The 19,472-nt window shown below is 40.2% G+C and overlaps 1 protein-coding gene across 3 annotated transcripts in view; it reads right to left on the bottom strand.

The window, feature by feature from the left end:
* The window catches only part of B3GALNT2 (beta-1,3-N-acetylgalactosaminyltransferase 2), a 34,367-nt gene extending 17,581 nt beyond the window's left edge, over positions 1–16,786 (bottom strand). Inside the window, exons 1-5 of one of the 3 annotated variants that reach the window (XM_063124359.1) lie at positions 16,618–16,786; positions 7,419–7,566; positions 6,566–6,666; positions 5,880–6,073; positions 4,374–4,469 (exon numbers count right to left, since the gene is read on the bottom strand). In XM_063124359.1, coding sequence (XP_062980429.1) covers positions 4,374–4,469; positions 5,880–6,073; positions 6,566–6,666; positions 7,419–7,566; positions 16,618–16,729 — 651 coding nt within the window. In that variant the 5' untranslated portion in view covers positions 16,730–16,786. The remainder of the gene's footprint in view (positions 1–4,373; positions 4,470–5,879; positions 6,074–6,565; positions 6,667–7,418; positions 7,567–16,617) is intronic. The other 2 variants (XM_063124358.1, XM_063124360.1) reach the window with 2 other exon arrangements.
* Between the last annotated feature and the right edge of the window lie 2,686 nt (positions 16,787–19,472).

The following is a 19,472-nucleotide window of genomic DNA, read 5'->3' as shown; positions in this document are numbered from 1 at the left end:
CCAAATGGGTGGTGGGTTCCCAATGCCATATTTCCTTTCTAATACTAATGCAGAGATTGGTGCTTCCAACTGTGTGTTCCCGTTGCTTGCAATTTCATGCAGGTCGGCTATAAGAATTGGGTTCTAAGATAGAACATCTGCCAGTTTTATTAATTACACTAACATTTATATAATTTATTATTACACTGTCATTTATACAATTAGATTTCGGCCCTGCTTTCTTCATTTCTGAAAATACACAGTGAGAATACAGCGAGAAGACACTGTAACCACTTCAATTTCTGTGTGTACATAATGAATTTATATTTTTAAGCTCGGCATGCAAACTTCTATTGCAATGCAGAATGTTTCTTTACCCACTAAAAAGCACATAACCAAGTTTAGGAATGACACAGGCTTGTAAGTTGCCTGATGAAAATCTCAGGCCTAAAACTGGTCGAAGGAAAATGTTTGTGTCACATCCGAGACCAGGTTTCTCCATATTTCCTTATTGCAACCTGAGTACCTTTGCATTTATGAAGACAACTGAACAGGCGCACTTACATAATGCAGCTTGCTTAAAAATATACAGCACTGCAGTGTCTGTGGTTGTATATTTATTAATGAGAAATAGAACAGTAGACATACCTGAGTCAGGGACAAATCAATGCTACTTTAAATTGGTCTCTTACAAACTCTACTTGTTTAGCTATTTACTTTGGCTGTAGGCTTTCTTGTCCTTAATCAGTCTAAAGCTTTCAGAAGCTGGAATCAATCTGGCCTGACAGCTACCGTTCTGAAGCTTCACTCCTCCCTTCTGTCGCTCTTAAGAGCATCAAAAATACAGCTGCATCTCAACCCAGAAGATGGATGAACTGCATGCACAGTTTGCTCAATCCATTTATTTATTCTGTTATTTCTCTTCCAATATATGATTCCAGACATACACAATAAAACATCCAGTACAATTACAATAAATAAAGATCTAGAGACAAATAAAATATCAATAATAATAAGTTCACATAATCAGCTCAATAGAAATATTTTACAATGTTTTCTGAATATCTGGAGTCAGAGGCTGAGCTGGATCTCTACCCAAATCTGATTCCAAAGGCGTGGGTGAAGAGACTCTGGCAAGAGTCCCCTGCAACTTCATCATCAGTTGAAGAGTGCCTAAGCAAGGCTTCCATGTCCTGCTCTTAGAAGACAGGTAGGGAGGAGTAATTCCTAAAATACGCTGGACCTAGGCCTTTCGGGCTTTATAGATAATGATCAAGGAAAGCCACTGCATTCTGCAGCTTCCAAAGAACTCCATTAAGACCTCAGTAAAGTTGGAAAGACAAAGATGATAACTACCAGCTCCCCATAAAAAGGGAATCAAATTACTTCCTAGATTGATTCCACTGAACACAAGAATGTTTCACACATTAGAGAGGCAAATGTGTTTGCCACCATGTTTATAAATGAAAATGGACACAGTCAATGCTCAGTTTCTGGCACATCTACTTGTACAATATATACATTTGCCCAAAACAAACATTGAGGTTTTCAAAGTAGATATAAAACACAGTGCATTAAAAATATGATGGGTGAGACAATCCTACACAGATTAATTATGTCAAGTATTAAAACTGTCCTGAGTATTTCAAAAACAGATAAATCATCTTTCAAAACAGAGCTCAAGCCAATTCACAAAACTAACTCAAACAATTCAAACCACTTTTAAAATCTGTGGCTTTGCTCTTGACTCCCCCTTTATGTAAGTATATGCACCTCCTTTATAAATGCCTATTATTGAACTATATTTCTTTTCAGTTTCTGAAAACAGCTTTATCTAGAAACAGAAGTACCCATACTACATGGGGTTCCATATTATCGGAAACATGAAATATCAGATTACTGATATAAATTTTTATTTAGCACTCACATATGCCTTAACTCTATAATGCTCCTATCTACCATACCCTTCTTGCCTGCCACCCACAATTCTTATTCCCAGAATCACCTGTTTCACACAACACAATAAGCCACAGTGGGTTCTGAGCCTTGCTTGTGTCAAAGTGGCTTATTATGATATCCTAATCCAGCATGGACAATTCAGCATGGTTTGTTAAGCACACACAAGCCACCATGAGAACCCATGGCTTATTGTTGGTTTGTTGAAGGTGGCTTGCTCTCATCGTGATATGTGAACTCACCCAACCTGAACAACTGCTATGTCATTGCTCCTGAGCAGGGGCCATTTCAGACTGATCAGAAGTGTATATTCAGAACATTTGTCGTTTGTGTCCACAGCCAATGACACTCAGTTCAAAAGACAGTTCCTCCTCAACATACGAAGACTTAAATCCCCCAAATCTGCTGTTCTCTAAAGCGCAGACATAAATTTTAAATAGTTTTTTTTCATTTTTCTACAAATAAAACATAAATGTAATAGAAAATGTAGTACACTAAAGTATACAGTAGTCATTATTAAAACAGATTGAGTCTTTTCAGATGCAATGAGAAACTATGGTTTAGTGCTACATGCATGAACTTTGAATTCACATCCACCCCCCTTTCAGGACTACAAGGTAATTGGAAAATTTTCTCCTATATTTAATCTAACCAGAATTCCCCATTACATCTGAACTTGGGGGAACTGTGAGGGGTGGGAAACGTGTGGCCCTCCAGATGTTTTGGCCTACAAGTCTCATCAGTCCTAACCAGCATAGCCGATGGTGAGGGGACAAAACATCTGGAGGGCCACAAGTTGCCTTAGCCTGATCTAAAGCTGACTTCCTGAACCTGGTAATATCCAGAAGTTTTGGACTACAACTCTCAGCATTCTTGACAATTGACTATGCTGGTTAGGGCTGATGTGAGTAGTAATCCAAAACATCTGGAGGGCTCCAGGTTGAGCAAAAGTGATTTAAACTATAATTTTTTCAAACATACTAGGATCAAACCATGATTTACAATCCTGGCTTATTCACTACCAATCATTTAAACTAACTAGACTTTCCCACATCTGGGTGCAACTGTGAACATTGGTTAGTTTAAAAGCAGAAGTGGATGCTTCCAGGTGTGTAAAATATGAAAGGGGAGAATGGATCCCAAGACTCATTCACATAACACTAAACTGTAGCTTTATCTTATATCCAAACCCAGCCAATAGCAGAAAACCTTCTATTGAGTCAGTTTATTATTAATAAGTAAAGTAAGACTATAACTGAGAAGACCATACCAAAATGATCTATGGCGAGGAGCAGATTAGCAAAACGGGAGGATAAACCCTAATACTTAATATTTAATTAAAATGATTTAATGAGTCTTTCTACATTTTTGTCTTCAATCTAGGCATACACTAAATAGTTCTTTTCACATTATTTCTTACGCCCGGAGTAACAAATTAATTTATATTCCAAATTTCAGTGTCTACATGCCATTTCACACATTACAAAATTTCTACACAAAAGGTACTGCCATAGATGAATTAACATGATCCCTTCATGTGTGAGGAGGATAGACATGTGCATAGCTGCAGCAAGAAATCCACATCACAATCTACATATGTTTCATTTTAATCTCTGTATGGAAGTTGGTAACATGGGCCCAATACTGAAATTTCAAAACCCATTACATTTTGCTTGTACATATCTCTGTTCACTGAGGGTTATTTCCATAACAAGCAGTAACTGGATGTATTTCTTCTCTCCTTCATTTGCAGAATAGACCCTTGACGAAGATTTATAATGTTCCAATTTTACAGGTGAAAAATCGGCTATGAAATACAATTCTGCTCTAGAGCTCTCTATACGTCCTCATCTCAGCTCAGATTTAATCCTAGAAGTCCATTCTTGAAGTCTGGCCCAATCTATTTACTTCTCTAGACTTTAATAATAGAATATAGTGTCTCCTCTTTTCAACCCATGAACAACGGCTGCCTAAAATCCGTTACTTCTATACCATGCCTTGGAGACAATTCTCATGAAAGCCTACAACGCTACCGACCACCGTACACACATGCATATGCATCATTAAAGGCGCAATCCAATGCATGTTTAAATAGAAAAAAGTCCTACAACTCCCAACATCCCTCCAGCTAGCCATGCTGGCTGGGGCATGCTGGGAATTGTAAGACTTTTTTTCTGTCTAAACACGCATAGGATTGTGTACCAAGTCATTATGTTTTTGATTACTTACAGAAGAACAGAATCATGGACCTTTGAGCTGCAAAAAGAAATGGATGCTAGTGCCTAGCATGTGTGATATTTCACAGTTTCATAATAATTTAATAGCTACAGAAAAAGGCAGAACAAATCCGAGCAGATGAAAAAAAACAAATGCCAGTGGTAAGAACCAGTTTTCTTTTCTTCTTTTTTAACATGTTCCAGTTTATATACTGCACATACCTCAGGCAGAATGAATTGTTCTACAGGTTTGTACCAAAGTCTGTTCACTTGCACACCACAGCTAGGTGGACTAAAGCGAGCACTGAAGAGTGCCTCCTATGAAACAATAAGCAACACATTTTGTAAGCCATGAACATCATTAATGTAATATATATTCACAGCTGGTTTACAACAAGGAAATATAATAGTATTAAAAGAAAGGAAAACATCCAACTATCTGAATGCTTTTGTACAGCCTGAACATTCTTGATAAAATCCCACATAAATACCAGCTTTTCAAGTCATAATAGTTGCAAATACAAGTTGCTTAATAATTGCAAACAAAAAGGAGCTAGTAAAATAAAATGAGCCCATTTCAAGCCTCTATATCAAAAAGTCAGGGCTTCAGCCCTACTTCCACATGTAAAAGTACCCATTTCAGAATAAAAATACTATATGTATTTTTAGAGACAGTGTGGTGTAGTGGTTAGAGTGTTGGACTGGAATTCAGGATATCCGGGTTCTAGTCCCCACTTGGCCATGAAGCTCACTGGATGTCTTTGGCCCAATCACTGGCTCAGTTCAAACAACACATTAGTCAATGCAGTGTGAAAACTCCACTTAACAGTTGAGTTTTTAGGAGGTACTCCCCACACAACATGTTCTGACTCCACCGTTGTATGACGGGCTGTCCTTATGTGTGAACAGCACCTATGTCTGCCACTACAGTGGATCCAATGAATCAGAAACTACATTGGATTCACAGAACCAGAGCTGGGAAGAAGCAAAATAACATCTAGTGTTAACACCTGTTAGGAGGTTTTATTTAGGCTGCAATTCTATACACATATACCTCTAACTGAGCTCAATGTGCCTTACCTCTGAGTAGACATGTATAGGATTGCACTGTGCAAACCCTTGCAAGGTGGGACAACAAGAGATGGACAACAGAAAATCCCCAGAACCATCAGCCACTTTGAGCTGAACAAAAAATTAGTTTGATAATAAGAAAATAATATTATTTTCTATATTATTAATAATAATAATATTATAAGAAAAGTTCCCTTTTCCGGGGCCACAAGCCTCTTTATTTTGTAGCAGACAGAAGTCTGCCAGACATCATGATTTAGTCACCTTCCTCAATATATTGCCATATTTAGAGTTCCCAATGCTCACAAAGCATGCAGAAGGCATAAAACTATAGATTTCTTGCCTTTCTCCACTTTATTTTCCTTGCCACTATTCTATCACCCACACCTTTTATTGTTCACCACCCAGGAATCTGTTTAGAAGTGGAGCAGTATATAAACATCGTAAATATATAACTAATACCCATCCCATCAATACTACCTAGCTATTTAAAATTACTCATGAATACATTAAAAAAAACTTTAAGAAAAAAATATTGTCAAATGGTTCACTAGTTACAGTTACCTGTTACCTCTCCATCAATCTATGCTTAGCTTCTACTTGCCTAAAAAGGCCATGAATTTGGTCCATTCTAGTAAGATAATTACAGCAGCATACCTCCTGTTCTGCCTGGTATAATTTCACTGTGATGTTTCTCTGGAATCCTACGCCCTTAGCATCGTAGAATACTCCAAGACTAGTAATGACGATTGGGTAAAGGACTTTGAAATGCACACTGACAACTCCGTCCTCTGAGAGTACTGAAGTATCATCCTCTGGCAAAGTGAATGCTTCAACTTCTTGATTCAGAACTATTGAAAAAATTAATAAAGTGCAACACAAACCAATCTAAAGTAGGAAGACAGCAATCAAGAATCAGTAACTCTGGAATACTCTTAATACATGTGGCATGGAATGCTGCCATATTAATTACAATCACTGGCAAGTGCAGAGGATAATGTACTTAGAAACAGCTTAAACCTTAATCTTTAACACATTTACTTGAAAGTATATCCAATTTACTTCCTGCGTTCCATCAATTAAGAAGGGGGGAGGGATTGTAGACTACTTCCTAGCTCACTGTAAAACAATGAATGGGTCAAATATAATTTGCAAAAACTGTCACAACTGCCTGAAAATATGTGACCTTCAATTTGAGAGCTTTTAAGTATAATAGTACTACAACAGGCAATAAACTGTGGCTGCTACAGTGTTTGCAAGACTGATTTGCTTGAAACAATTACCAAATAAAAGGCAACTCATCTAATGCAAAAAATATTTTTTAAAAAACTTGAAGTTCTTACCTGGGTTAGTAATGTTCAGAAGTCTACATGAATAAGGATCTTCTCTATCTTCCACTGGCACATCACATCCACGTGCACCAATTATAAACTTCACAAGGACACTAAAATATTGTTATTAACAATATTTACTGATACCTATTCCATCATCTTCAGAATGTTAATTCTGGGCAAACATAATTTTTCAAAAAATGTAGTTATCTGGGATGTGTTCTGAAGATTGCAATTAAGATCACCACCATAGCACACACCACCTTTTTCTATCTTTACAACAGTGTAAAGTGGGTTGGAGAAAAGAATCCCCCCACACCCTGCAACTTTTTCAATACTTGTTTCTGTAAAATTCCCACTCCATTTTCCCTTGGTTACTTAAAGGCGAAAACTAGAGAATAGCAGTTGTTCCAGATTAATTCTATTATAACAAGAAGAGTGATCTTCTAGATGCTTGCTTATAATAAAGGATTAATAACATTTTTTTAAAAAGTTGGTAATATTCTATCTACCAGCCTTATTTTACTGTGTTTTTTCCAACAGTATTGTATATCTTAATATGCAATAAAATGTCAACCTGTAAAACTACAGCTATGAAGACCAGTATTATGAGAAGCTCATTAAAAGGATTAAAAGAAAAGCATTGTCAAACAGGTGCACGCTTTAATTTAGGTCAGGACATTTCTTGTCATGGCATTCAGAATCAGGCATCAAATTCCTTTAAATTAAGGTTGTTGGGTTGTTTTTTTAAGTGATTCCATTTTAACCTAATCTGACTTAAGCCAAAGGGGGCTCCTCATAGATAAGCAAAAATTCTCCATTTGGAGCTTCATGAGAAAATAGGTAAGTAAATAATGAGCATTACCGTTGGCTCAGTCCTGAGTGCTGCTTCAAATGCCTAAACCAAGTGTTCCTTATAGCATTCCGCAACCCATCATTATGTCGTGCAGACAGTACCCCTACGATGACATCATAATGCTTTGGTTTCCAGTGAGGAAAGAAAGCCAGTAGACCTAGAAAGTATAAATTAATAATGCTTCACTAGAAAAGCAAACAAATAAGCATGGCAGTTAGTGTAGGCTGGTCATTCAAACGATAGTGGAAGTAAAAGGTAAAAAAATATTCATTTAATTAATATTATATTATCTCTCTATACCACCCCATAGCTGAATCCCTCTAGGAGGTTCACAAAAATAAAATAAAAATATATTATATAAAGTATACAACCATTCACATAAGGACATTTAACAGATAGCACACACAACATATATCTAAAACAATTCAAAACCACTAGCCAGTCTGATCAAAAAGACTTGTTATATGCTGCCAAATGCCTGAGAGAAGAGGGCAGTTTTAAGCAGGAGCTGAAAAGATGACAATGTTGGTGCCAGACGGGCCTCGTCAGAGAGATCATCCTGTAAGTGAGGGTCCACCACTTAAAAGGCCTTTGTTGCCACTTTCTGAGCCTCCCTTGAAGGAGGCTCCCGGAAGAGGGCCTTGGATGCAGAGCATAATGTACAGGTTGGTTTGTGCTGGGAGAGGCATTTCATTAGGTATTTTGGTCCCAAGTCATGTAAGGCTTTATAGGTCAAAAACAGCAGCTTGAATTGCACTTGGAAACATACAGGCAGCCAGAGCAAGCCAGCCAGAATCGGTGTTATATGATTGGACTGTCTTGACCCTGTTATCAGTCTGGCTACCGCATTTTGCACAAGCTGCAACTTCTGAACCATCTTCAAAGGCAGCCCCACGTAGAGTGTATTGCAATAATCAAATTTGGAGGTTACCAGAGCATAGACAGGCTATCCCTGTCAATAGGGGCATAGGTGGGCCACCAACTGAAGTTGGTAGAAGACACTTCATGTCTCTTGAACTTCAAGTGACAAAGATTGCTCCAGGAGGACCCCCAAGCTACAAACTTGCTCTTTCAGGGGCAGTGCAATCCCATCAAGAACAGGTTGAACACACACCATCCAGTCAGGAGAACCACCCACTAACAGCCTCTCAGACTTGTCTGGATTGAGTTTCAGTTTATTAGCCCTCATCCAGTCCATTGTCGCAGCCAGGCACTGATTTAGCATGTCCACAGCCTCACCTGAAGATGAAAAGGAGAAATACAGGGGAACAAAATTGCTCCCTGTAGAACCCCATATTGGAGAATTCATGGGGACGAGCAGCATCCAGTAAGTACCACCTTCTGGAGCTAACCATCCAAGTAGGAGCAAATCCACTGGAATGCAGTGCCACCCACTCCCGACCCAGACAAACATCCCAGAAGAATATCATGGTATCAAAAGCCGCTGAGGGATCAAGGAGAATCAACAGGGTTATACTCTCCTCTCTATCTCCTGACATAGGTCATCATACAGGACAACCAAGGCTGGTTCCATGCCAAAACGCAGCCTGAAATGGATCTAGATAATCATCCAAGAAAACTGGATAAGGCTGTGCTCTGGACATTTCACCAGATTCACCTGATGTAACACTGGAGTCTAAGACCTGGCAGATGCAAGAGATTTTATTCTGGAAGTGCCTAGCAAATGAATTACAGCAGGCCTCAAATGGGTCTACAGTGTCCTTACAGCCAGCATGTAATAGCCCACATACAATCCTGAAAAGCTCTATTAGGTGGCATATGGAAGACTGAATAAAGGCAGTGAAATTTTGTTTCTTTGCTTCCCTCACTGTACCTGAGTATCTTACCATAGGCACACACCAGTGTTCAATTGCACCCCTAGGAGATCTTCTTCTTCTGTACTCAAGCTGTCTCCTACTTTATTTCATCTCTCTCAGCTCTGGAAAATACCATGGAGCAGTATGACCTCTACTCAGGAGCAAAAATGTCAACCATATAGGTCCTTTCTGCATTCCACAGATCAACCAGGGTTTCAACATGAGAGCCAGCCATATCAGCCGGAAACCTCACCAGATCCCTCTGGAAACCATCTAGATCCATTAAGCATGGACCATCTAAATAGGTCCCCCACCCCCGCCTTGCAGAACGGAAAAGCTGCTGTAACTCAAAACATCAGCAGGCAATGATCTGACCACGACAAAGGGAATGAAGCAAAGTCCCCACCTTCATATCACCATGTCCAGTTGAGAAAACCAAGTCTAGAGTATGCCCAGCTACATGTGTTGGTCCAATGACATGTTGGGACAGTCCCAAGGAATCCTGAGCCACCCCTGGTAAGGTGCCCTCAGCATGAATTTTGACATGCCTCAATCTGTCCTGCTGTCCCAACACAAAGTGCACGCACTCCAGACCCGTAGTCAAATGGAGATGGAATTCCTATAGGTCACAGCAACTCCCCTCCCTAGCTCTCAAGCCTACCCTGATGCGGAACCAAGTACTGCAGTGAGCACCACAGAGGGAGACTAACTCCTCCATACTCACTCACCCAGGTTTCAATTATGCATGCTAGATCAGCCGCCACATCCACTATTAAATCATGGATGAGGGAAGTCTTATTCTGAACCAATCTGGTATTTAACAGCAGTATCTGGAGGCCTGAGAGCAGGCTCCTAGGACAACCATCATACCTGTGGGTGGGAGGAGGGCTGGAGCACAACACAGCCATTAAATGTCTGGGCCGTGTTCCCCTAAACTGGCTACCCCTCCTTTGAACAGTGACTTCTTTCAAAGCTATAAGGTACTTCTATTATGCAATTTCCAGAAGGTAACAAAATAGAATATCATCTACAAAAGCTTATGCAAGGTTAAATGTGTTAGACTTTAAGTTCCCATAAGACTCTTTGTTGTTTATATTATGCAATTATTTGTAAACTCAAATTATTTGTAATGAATTAGCCAAATAACGTCTTAAGAGCTAAACAAGCCAAACCCAGGAAAGAAGCAAACTTCAGAAAGGAGAAGTTATTTCTTAGAACTTGGGGTTTGAAGTTGATAAGGAACATGAGGATTTCAGAGCTGCAATTTCACATATTTGGGGAGCTGAAAGTTTGGCACAAGAGCAGCTAAAAGGGCAAGAGGAAAATGTCAATGTATGTCAACTTGCTATATTACAATGGCAAGCTTTCCTTCCATATTTAAAAGATCATTTACAATGTTTATATGTTGTCTTTAAACAAAAAGTTCTCAAAGCTCTTTACAAAGTAAAATCGTTTACATGTGATTGAAAGTGTATCATTAATAAGAAGGTAAACTATTATGCAGTTAGTATAAACAAAATTCGCAGTTAAGTGACTGTGGGTTGTTTAACCCATGTTTAACCTATAGTTTCCAGGTTCAGATGTCAAAAAGGCTGAAGAACACACCCGGCACACACCCCAGCAAACTGTGGGTTAATTAACCCCTTATTTGCCACCATTACATGCAAACAGCCCCACTAATTCAATCTTCTGTAGAATGCAAGTAGTCTCTGTACTCTGCAAGTTTCAGGGAGGCAGTAAAGAATGATGTACAAGGTACATAGTCTATTCTCAGCTATGCATATGTGTATACTATTACTAAGGCAAAAAGCTTCACTGAAAATAAACTGACAGGAAACCAATTTCCTTTAAACTAAAGTGCTTTCCTAAAATGAAATGCAATAAACATAGCCAGTATCCTAAAGCCAATAGGGGAAGATAGATAGTATATATCCATGACCTATTTTCAATCAGTTATTCTATAACGGAAGTACTCTGACTTATATTTAGCATTGGCAAGAGATCCATTTCATCTCACTCTGCTTAATTTGAGAATGAATCCAAAAATTTGAGATGACAAATCAACTAAATGCGAGGACAGTTTAGAACAACTGCTGCACGTAAGGCAGAAGAAGTAATTTCAGAAGTCTAATTTTAGTATGTCCCAAAAGATCTACAAATTTACACTGCATGTTTTAGGTATAATGATTTGGTGATGTTCCATAATAGCACTATCTCCTACTGATATCTTTGTCTTAGGTTTATGCAAGATTGTTGCTGACACACAGTTTCAAGACTGGAATTCTGTAGTCACAAGATTATACATTTTTTAATTAAGAAAAATCATGTTTAATTACAGGCTCAATTCTAATGAGGACAATACGCTCTCCAGTATACTATAGTTCACACAACAAAATCATGTGTTCCTGATTAGCTGAGCAAAATGCCATAGGTATGGATGAGATGACATACTGAATGGATTCAGATGACACATTAACCCACAATGGGTTAAATAAACCATGATGGTGGTTTATTTGACCCACTGTGTCATCTTTGAGCTCTTTTCCCACCCACAGTGGGTTCTTTCCCTGAAGCAACCCTGGGAACCCACTGTCTGCAGTAAGGGTTATTTTACCTATGGTGAGTTTGCATGTTGTCTGTTGTGCCAGCGTGGGTTACAGAGATTGCCTACAGAGCCGGTTAGCAAGAGCTGCCAAAAACACTGCTCTTCTCAAGCAATCACCAAGCAAACTCGTTTTCCTACAGCATTCAGCGGTTTCTCCAAAACCAAGTAAGTCCCCTCCCATATGGTTCCCAAATAGATTCACATATGGATAAATCCTCACTTTTTCATGAAAATGCAAAGTTCTGCATCTATCCAGTACTCATGTGGTGGCTCCTCATAGGGGGAAATGTATATATTAAATTTCAATCCATTCCTGGGAACTTTCAAGAAGTTAGCCACCACCGCATTTCATTCATTTTAGATATGTTATAAACTTACTCTGAGTTTTCAGGATAGAAATCTACTTAAATAATGAGCCTGCAAGCCTTACACCAATATTGTATTAGCCATGTCCCTAAGTTGTTTCTTGATCTGTGGAGAGCATGCTTCTACATATTTGTTTGGAGAGATTATGCAAGTGTTGGAAAACCATAAGTAGAATAAAGCAAAAACCTAACCAATATATCCAAGATTCTAATGGGGTAGGATGGCAGGTAACAATTATGGGTGCCTGGTTGGAGACACTTTTCTCCATATATCTTAGGATTTTTTGGAATATCTGGGTCACTTGTTCAGGTACTTTTTAAATGGAAGTAGAATTGATTTGAATTGCCTTCATTTTGAGAATGTCAATATACTGCTCAGTGAGTTCAACTTCTTCAGTTCAAAACAAAAGAAAGTTACGCTCTGCATAAAAGTGTGAAGGCAAAGGACATCTTTAACACATAGCAAACAATCCTCAACCAACTTTCTATGCCTTCATAAAACTCCTGGACGACACATGACTATTTTGGCAAATATTTCTGGGCTTGGGAAAAGTTGTAACTGGTGCACATTGGTGATATTTGAAGATTTGCTACCAGCTATTGGGATGAATTCTGGAGGGTTGCCTTCAGCCACTCAGAACTAGTGGATGAACATTATGAAGTTCCCTTATACGGAGTCAGACCATTGGTCCACCTAGCCCATCTATTCCAGCTGACAGTGGGTTTCTTAAAGCCTTAGGCACAGAGATCCTTTTTAACTGGAGAAGCCTGAGACTGAACCTGTGACTTTCTCCATGTGTAACACGTCCATGATATGTGATGGATCTCTTCTTTAGGAGGCTCTAGCCACGGATTCTGCTTTGCACAGCAAACTGCACTTTGTTATTGATCATAAAAATATGTTTAATGGCGAAACACAAGAAGTGCATTAAAATGGTCTGGCATCATCCATTTCTATTCAAAAGATCTGTGATCAGGAGAATGATTAATAATTCTGTGACCACAGTAACACCAATAAAACAGAATGAAACGGCAGAGTACAAAACCAAAAGCTGTGTGTTAAGCTCAGTTCTTCTACGTGTCAATGAATCATAGCTTGCATCTAAGTTTACATCCTCAATACTTAGACCAGGTTTGCATGTATGAGCAAACTGTGGGTTAATTTGCCATGCACAAGCAAGAGCATGCTAGGGCAATGCTTCCAGAGTACTTTTCATTTCCGCTTTCTGTAAACAACCTAGAATTGGCCCATTCATAGGTTGTGAGAACGACATGCAAACCCTGGAACACTGGGTTGTTTAGGAGCTAAACAACCCAGTGGTTACACTATGGTTTGTTGCAATCCAGCAGGACAATCATAGGTTGTTTTACAGAAAGCGGAACTGAAGAGCACATAGGGGCCAGTGCACTTGCTTGCTCCTGCATGGAAAACTGTGGGTTAATTAACTCATAATTTGCTGAATTTGCAAACTGGCCCTTAGGTTCCAATCTCATCTCAGCAGGAATGCAAGTAACTTTTGAGTTAGCTACCCAAATCTGTAAGTAGATTATAATATTCTACTTTATAGGATTATTTGGCCTGGCCACACTGCCTTGGTTATGTCCAAGTTAGATTAATGTAATGCACTCTATGGGGGGCTGCCCTTGAAAGTGATTCTGAACCCATAAGTGGTACAAAATGTGGTAGTTAGAAGGCTTGTGGTAGTTAGGTGCTCGGAACTATTACTCCAATACTGTATTGTTTATTTCTGTGCCCAATTCAAGGTGCTAATTTTGGCCTTTACGAACCTAAATGCATTGGTACCACATTATCTGAAGCACCACCTCCATTTGTATGAGCCTCCCCAAACATTAAGATTACATCAGAGGTTCTACTCTCTGTCCTACCAGCAAGCACCATTAGCATAGTGGGTACGAGGGATAGGATTTTCTCAGTGGTGGCCCCATACCTTTGGAACTCTCTCCCCAGGGAGATATGCATGGCCTTATCACTGGTTTAAAAAAAAACCTTGGAAGACAAATTTATTCCAGTCCGCATTTAGTGCTTAAAAATTATTAGCTACTGCTGCTCGTGTGTGTGTGTGTGTGTGTGTGTGTGTGTGTAGGGGCGGTGTAATTGTAATTCTAGGAGGGGGGAGCTATGCATCTTGGAAGATGGGTTAAAAAATTTCCAAACAAACAGAAGGTGGCAAGCAGCTAATCAGGGGTGTTTTCAACTAAATAGGAAGACAAGGGAATTGGAATCCAACTCCCTAAACCACTGTAGGAGCAGATCTAATGAATAATCTAGAACTCCCAGTTCTATATTCTCTTTCAAGCAAAATGCTACTTTACTACAAAGGAAAGGAAGATCTCATAAGGTGGGAGCACCTGGCCCACAAAGCAGGGAGGGGATATAGCATAGGGCTGACAGGATGGCGTTCAGATTGTTAGCCTTGTTGCATCTCTACAAACCTGGAAGGCAGGAATCCGATATTGCAGCTAGGTGAGCAAAGGGTACAATGGTAAGTCTTCAGCCATCTTGGTAGAATCAGAAAGGTAAAATGTGGGCAGAGACTAGGCAAAAGAAGGTCTGAGCACAGCTGTCAGAGAGCTTTTCATATAGCATAAATATTCCATGCCAAAGTTTAAATATTCCACCAGTACTCTAAGGAGAGTAACATTATTATTCATACAGAGATTAGATGATATTGGAAGTATAATGTTTGTCACATTTGCTCAAGGGAACAAAAGGATGGATGTCTAATTTATTCTTCCTTCAGCACCTGAGACTCAAATACTTACTAGTTCACTGAATGATGACTAATAATTTCCTCCAAAGTTTTACATCAGGTATGATCAGCCCTGAAAGTGGCCAAATTATATTCTGTCAATAATTAATTTGCCGTTCTCCCCCCCCCCCCCCCCGCAGCAGTTCTTTCAAAATTTGTCAGTGCTTCTCTTATTCCTTTATTTGAACAGTTTGCCTATTCATGGTTATAGAGATCCTCAACACAGTGGTCCAGAATGACAATGAAAAATTAGAGTGGTTGATTAAAAATAAATTCTAAGAAAATAATCCTTAATGATCCTCCCTTCAAATCACACCTGTTATAGTTGGTTCAATGATGAATGTCTGATTTGACAGGTATCCCACCCTCCCACCCACTTCTTTTCTCCTATGGACCTTTCCCCAGTCATGATGAGCATCACAAGCCATATCACTTTCTCTAGAGGGAGTAGCTGTGTTAGTCTGCTACAGCCAAAACGGAGTCTTGTGGTACAATAAAAACTAACACATTTATTATGGCTTAAACTTTTGTAAAGTGGAGCCCACTTCATCAGATGCTTGAAACGTTATCTTCAATTGGTAAGTATTCTTACACATGGTTACACATAAAGGGAAAACTTGTAAGGAGGGAGGTAAGAGGGAAATGCAATGCAAAAATATCTGTTTCTAATTCTAAGACTTCCTTGGGAGGGAAGACTCACTGAACTCACTCACTTCTGAGTAAGCATGAATAAAATCAGGCTCTAAATAATCTCTTTCAATATATTATTTATCCTTTATGTCATTCAGTTCTCCTACAAACCATTTGTTCTCAATCCCTATTCCATGTCTTACTTCATAGCATGCATGTGCAAAAAGTAGATCATGTTCTACTGGTAGATTCTCTGGTTAACTTGCAGTAAAAGGGTTTCTGAGTTCCAACTGTTTAACAATATCAACCACGCAACCATGTTTTACAGCACCTGAGGGCAACTTCCCTCATACCTTTAACCAACTTTTCTCCAAATCTTTGGATGAAGGATGTCCTACATCCCTGAAGGATGTCCTAAATCTCCTACTCCTTTTCTCCCACCCGCTGGTTGAAGGGTGCCTTCCCACAAACACCCTGCCCTACACTTCTCAAGAAGCCCCCTGGATTCACCACTTCCCATGCTTCTCCTCAGCTTCCCAAATGAAGAGGGATTTTGTCTAAATCCCTCATTTGAAGAATGCTTTTTGTCTAAATTTCCCATTTCCCAGGTACCATTTCATTTCACTCTTTTCCCAGTAGCTAAGATGAGGAGCCATTACCTCAGTCTCCTGCCATTCTTCCCTACACCCTAGAGTGCCAAGAACCTACCCCACAGATTGGGTGCAAGGGGGAGGTCAGCCGCTCCTACATTTCCCCTTCTTTCTTAAATAGGAAACCCAGGACGAGCCGGGAAGAGTGGCGCCTTCTCTTTAACACTTACAGCGAAAACATGCCTACTCGCACCCCACCTTTTCTCGCCCACCCTCCGCCCCACATACACGTATGTTTTTCGCCCACATTACCTCACACACGCGCGGCAGTTGGAGGACGAATCCCCCCACCCCCCAGCACCCACCCCGCACCCTCAGCAAGTGGGCAGATTGTCCGCCCAGCGCCGCTCCTTCTCCCCTTCCCACCTACCTGCAGGGTGCTGCTTGCCGGGGCCACTAGCCGGGCAGCTGAGGAGAAGCAACCAGAGGTGCAGCACGACCCCGACCGCACACGGGCACAGAAGCACCAACCAATTTCGCATTGGCCGCCGGCAGCCCCTTCCCAGCCGTTGCGGCCTCCCTCAGCAGAGACGGGGTGAACCGGAGGGACAACAGCGGGCTCCCCGTTTCCTCCCTGCTTCAAGGCGGCAGCGCAAGGACGTGGACACCCCCAGCCGCCTCTTCCCTAGCCCTTCCTGCGGCCGGCCCAAAGCCAGCGTCCCGCCTTGAACGAGGAAAGCGTGTGCGCAGAGCCGGCCGTGCTGACTACAATCCCCACAATGCCTGGCGGCAGAGGGAAGGCTCTTCGCCGCTGCTCCTCCTCCCTGGGGGATGCCCCTCTGCGAGCTAAGAGGAAGGGCGAAGCTGGTGCAAGTGCTACGAAGGCATAGCGAGCAACCCCCAGCCGAGCCAGTAGCTATAAGAAGGCCGGTATTGTGTTGTGCATAACAACACGAATGGGTGTTATTTTCATTGCTCCCTTTTCTCCCATTATATGAAGGCAACATGCGTATTAATACGAAAACGTCTTTAAAATCTGGTGCTTTCATGCCAGGATTTTAGGCGGCCCCTCTCCGGAATTTAGTCGCCGGCGGGGGTGGGAAGGGGGCGCCTGTTTCAGCACCCCCAAAGTAGTGCTTCTCTAGGAAGGCATGCCAAAGGTCTGGCCCCTGCGCGAAATGTCGGGGGCTACTAGTACAACCGCCGCCACCCTCACCCCCATTTGGCGAGGTGGTAGCGATTCCGTTCGGAAGGTCGTCTGGCTTTTGAAGCGGCAAGCTGTCCAAAACTTTACAAGCATTTGTGAAACAATTTTCATTTTTTTTTCTAAATAGGAAGGAATATAAGATACATTTAATTGTTGGGAACAGGATTTAGCACCTTCAGAAAATTCAAAGATCCAGTCAGTAATCTCCAGAACATTTCACAGAGTAAACACGTGCGTTGGGGAATGGAGGGAAAGTCATACGTCTCCACCATGTCGAGAAACCAACTCTCGATGTAAGAACCTGCAGAGCAAAGGAAAGAGCCGCCCCCTTCCTTTTTCTGGGCTCCCTCTCACACGGCCCAGAACTTGCTCCATCCTTCCCGATTCCCACCCCCAAATCTGTCTCTTCCTTTCCTTATTTTCTTTGCCTCTAGCTCACTCTTCCATCTCTTTTATTTTGAATTTAATGTATGGAAATAATTTGATGAATGGGAGTGATTAGTTGAAGGTGAATTGATTACATTTTGGAGCACGATCTGGGTGGGAATTGGAAAAGTAACTGATTTGTTACCCCGACTTGCCCTTGCCTTGCTTTTTAATTAGTCGGTCAAGTATTATTTTTATTTATTTACTTATTTATTTATTGCATTTTTATGCCGCCCAATAGCCGAAGCTCTCTGGACGGTTTACAAAAATTAAAAACATAAAAACTATTCAAAATATAAAACAAACAGTATAAAAGCATAATATAAAATACAATATAAAAACAGACAGGATAAAATCAAGCAGCAATGCAGAAACTAATACAGATTTAAAATACAAATTTAAAACAGCAAAGTTAAAATTAAGTTGCTAGACTGTTAAAATGCTGAGAAAATAAAAAGGTCTTCACCTGGTGTCTAAAAGTATAGTGTAGGTGCCAAGAGAACCTCTTTAGGGAGCTCATTCCACAGCTGGGGTGCCACAGCAGAGAAGGCCCTCCCCCTGGTAGCCACCTGCCTCACTTTCTTTTTTTTTTTTTTTTAATTTTTATTCATTTTCAACACTATATAAACATAGATAAACATTACCAAAATATAACTGAAACAAAACACAATAAGAAAAAGAAAAACATCAAATATCTGCTGCATACATATTGAATGATTGTTGAGTACAAATATCAAAAACTATTACATATACCTTATCATACTACAACATCTTCGTTCTTAACATAAAAGTGCACCCCCCACCTCGGGATCATTCTTGAGTCCAAAATCTAATCGTTTCTTCTGCTGGTGGTTTCCCACTTCCCTTAGTAAACACAAACACTAGGAACTGTTTCCAAATTCCTTCGAACTCATTTATTTTAGTTACGCCTTTTCTCCACTTAATATTACATGTCAGTTTATCATTAATGGCTATGTCCCATACTTCTTTGTACCATTCCTCAATAGTATATTCCCCTTGGACCTTCCAGTTCCTAGCTACCATCAGTCGTGCTGCAACCAACAAATTCGATATCAGCTCTATAGTTCCTTTTCCACACTTTATATCTTCAAATAGTGACAGCAATGCTATTTTTGGTGTTTGTTCTATTTTCATTCCCACTATTTCTTCAATTTCTGAGAACACCATCTTCCATAATCTTTGTACATATTTGCATTGCCACCACATATGTAAATACGTTCCTTTTTCCCCACAACCTCTCCAACAATTTGCTGAATGTTGATCACTTATCTTATTCAATCTAACCGGGGTTAGGTACCACCTCCATAGGATTTTAAAATAATTCTCCTTTATTCTTACTGATAAACTTCTCAACACTCTTTGTTTCCATAGTCCCTCCCAGCTCTGTCGCCCTATTTGTATCTTCAAATCTGATTCCCAAACCATTTTCTCTGTATTCTCTCTAAACTCCTTCTCTAACAATATTTTATACATTTCACTCATTAATCCTTTTGAAACTATACTCCCTCCTTTCCCTTCCTCCTTACTTACTACTAATTCTTCAAACCTCGTCATCTTTCTGCACATTCTATTATCTTTAATCCACTTTTTATTCCATTGCTCTAATTGACCATATTCTAGCCAAGATAGCT

This window comes from Elgaria multicarinata, chromosome 4 (assembly GCF_023053635.1).
Source record: "Elgaria multicarinata webbii isolate HBS135686 ecotype San Diego chromosome 4, rElgMul1.1.pri, whole genome shotgun sequence".
Classification (NCBI taxonomy): Eukaryota; Metazoa; Chordata; class Lepidosauria; order Squamata; family Anguidae; genus Elgaria; species Elgaria multicarinata.
Note: the sequence above shows the minus strand (reverse complement) of the source record. Positions and strands in the feature narration are given on the sequence as shown.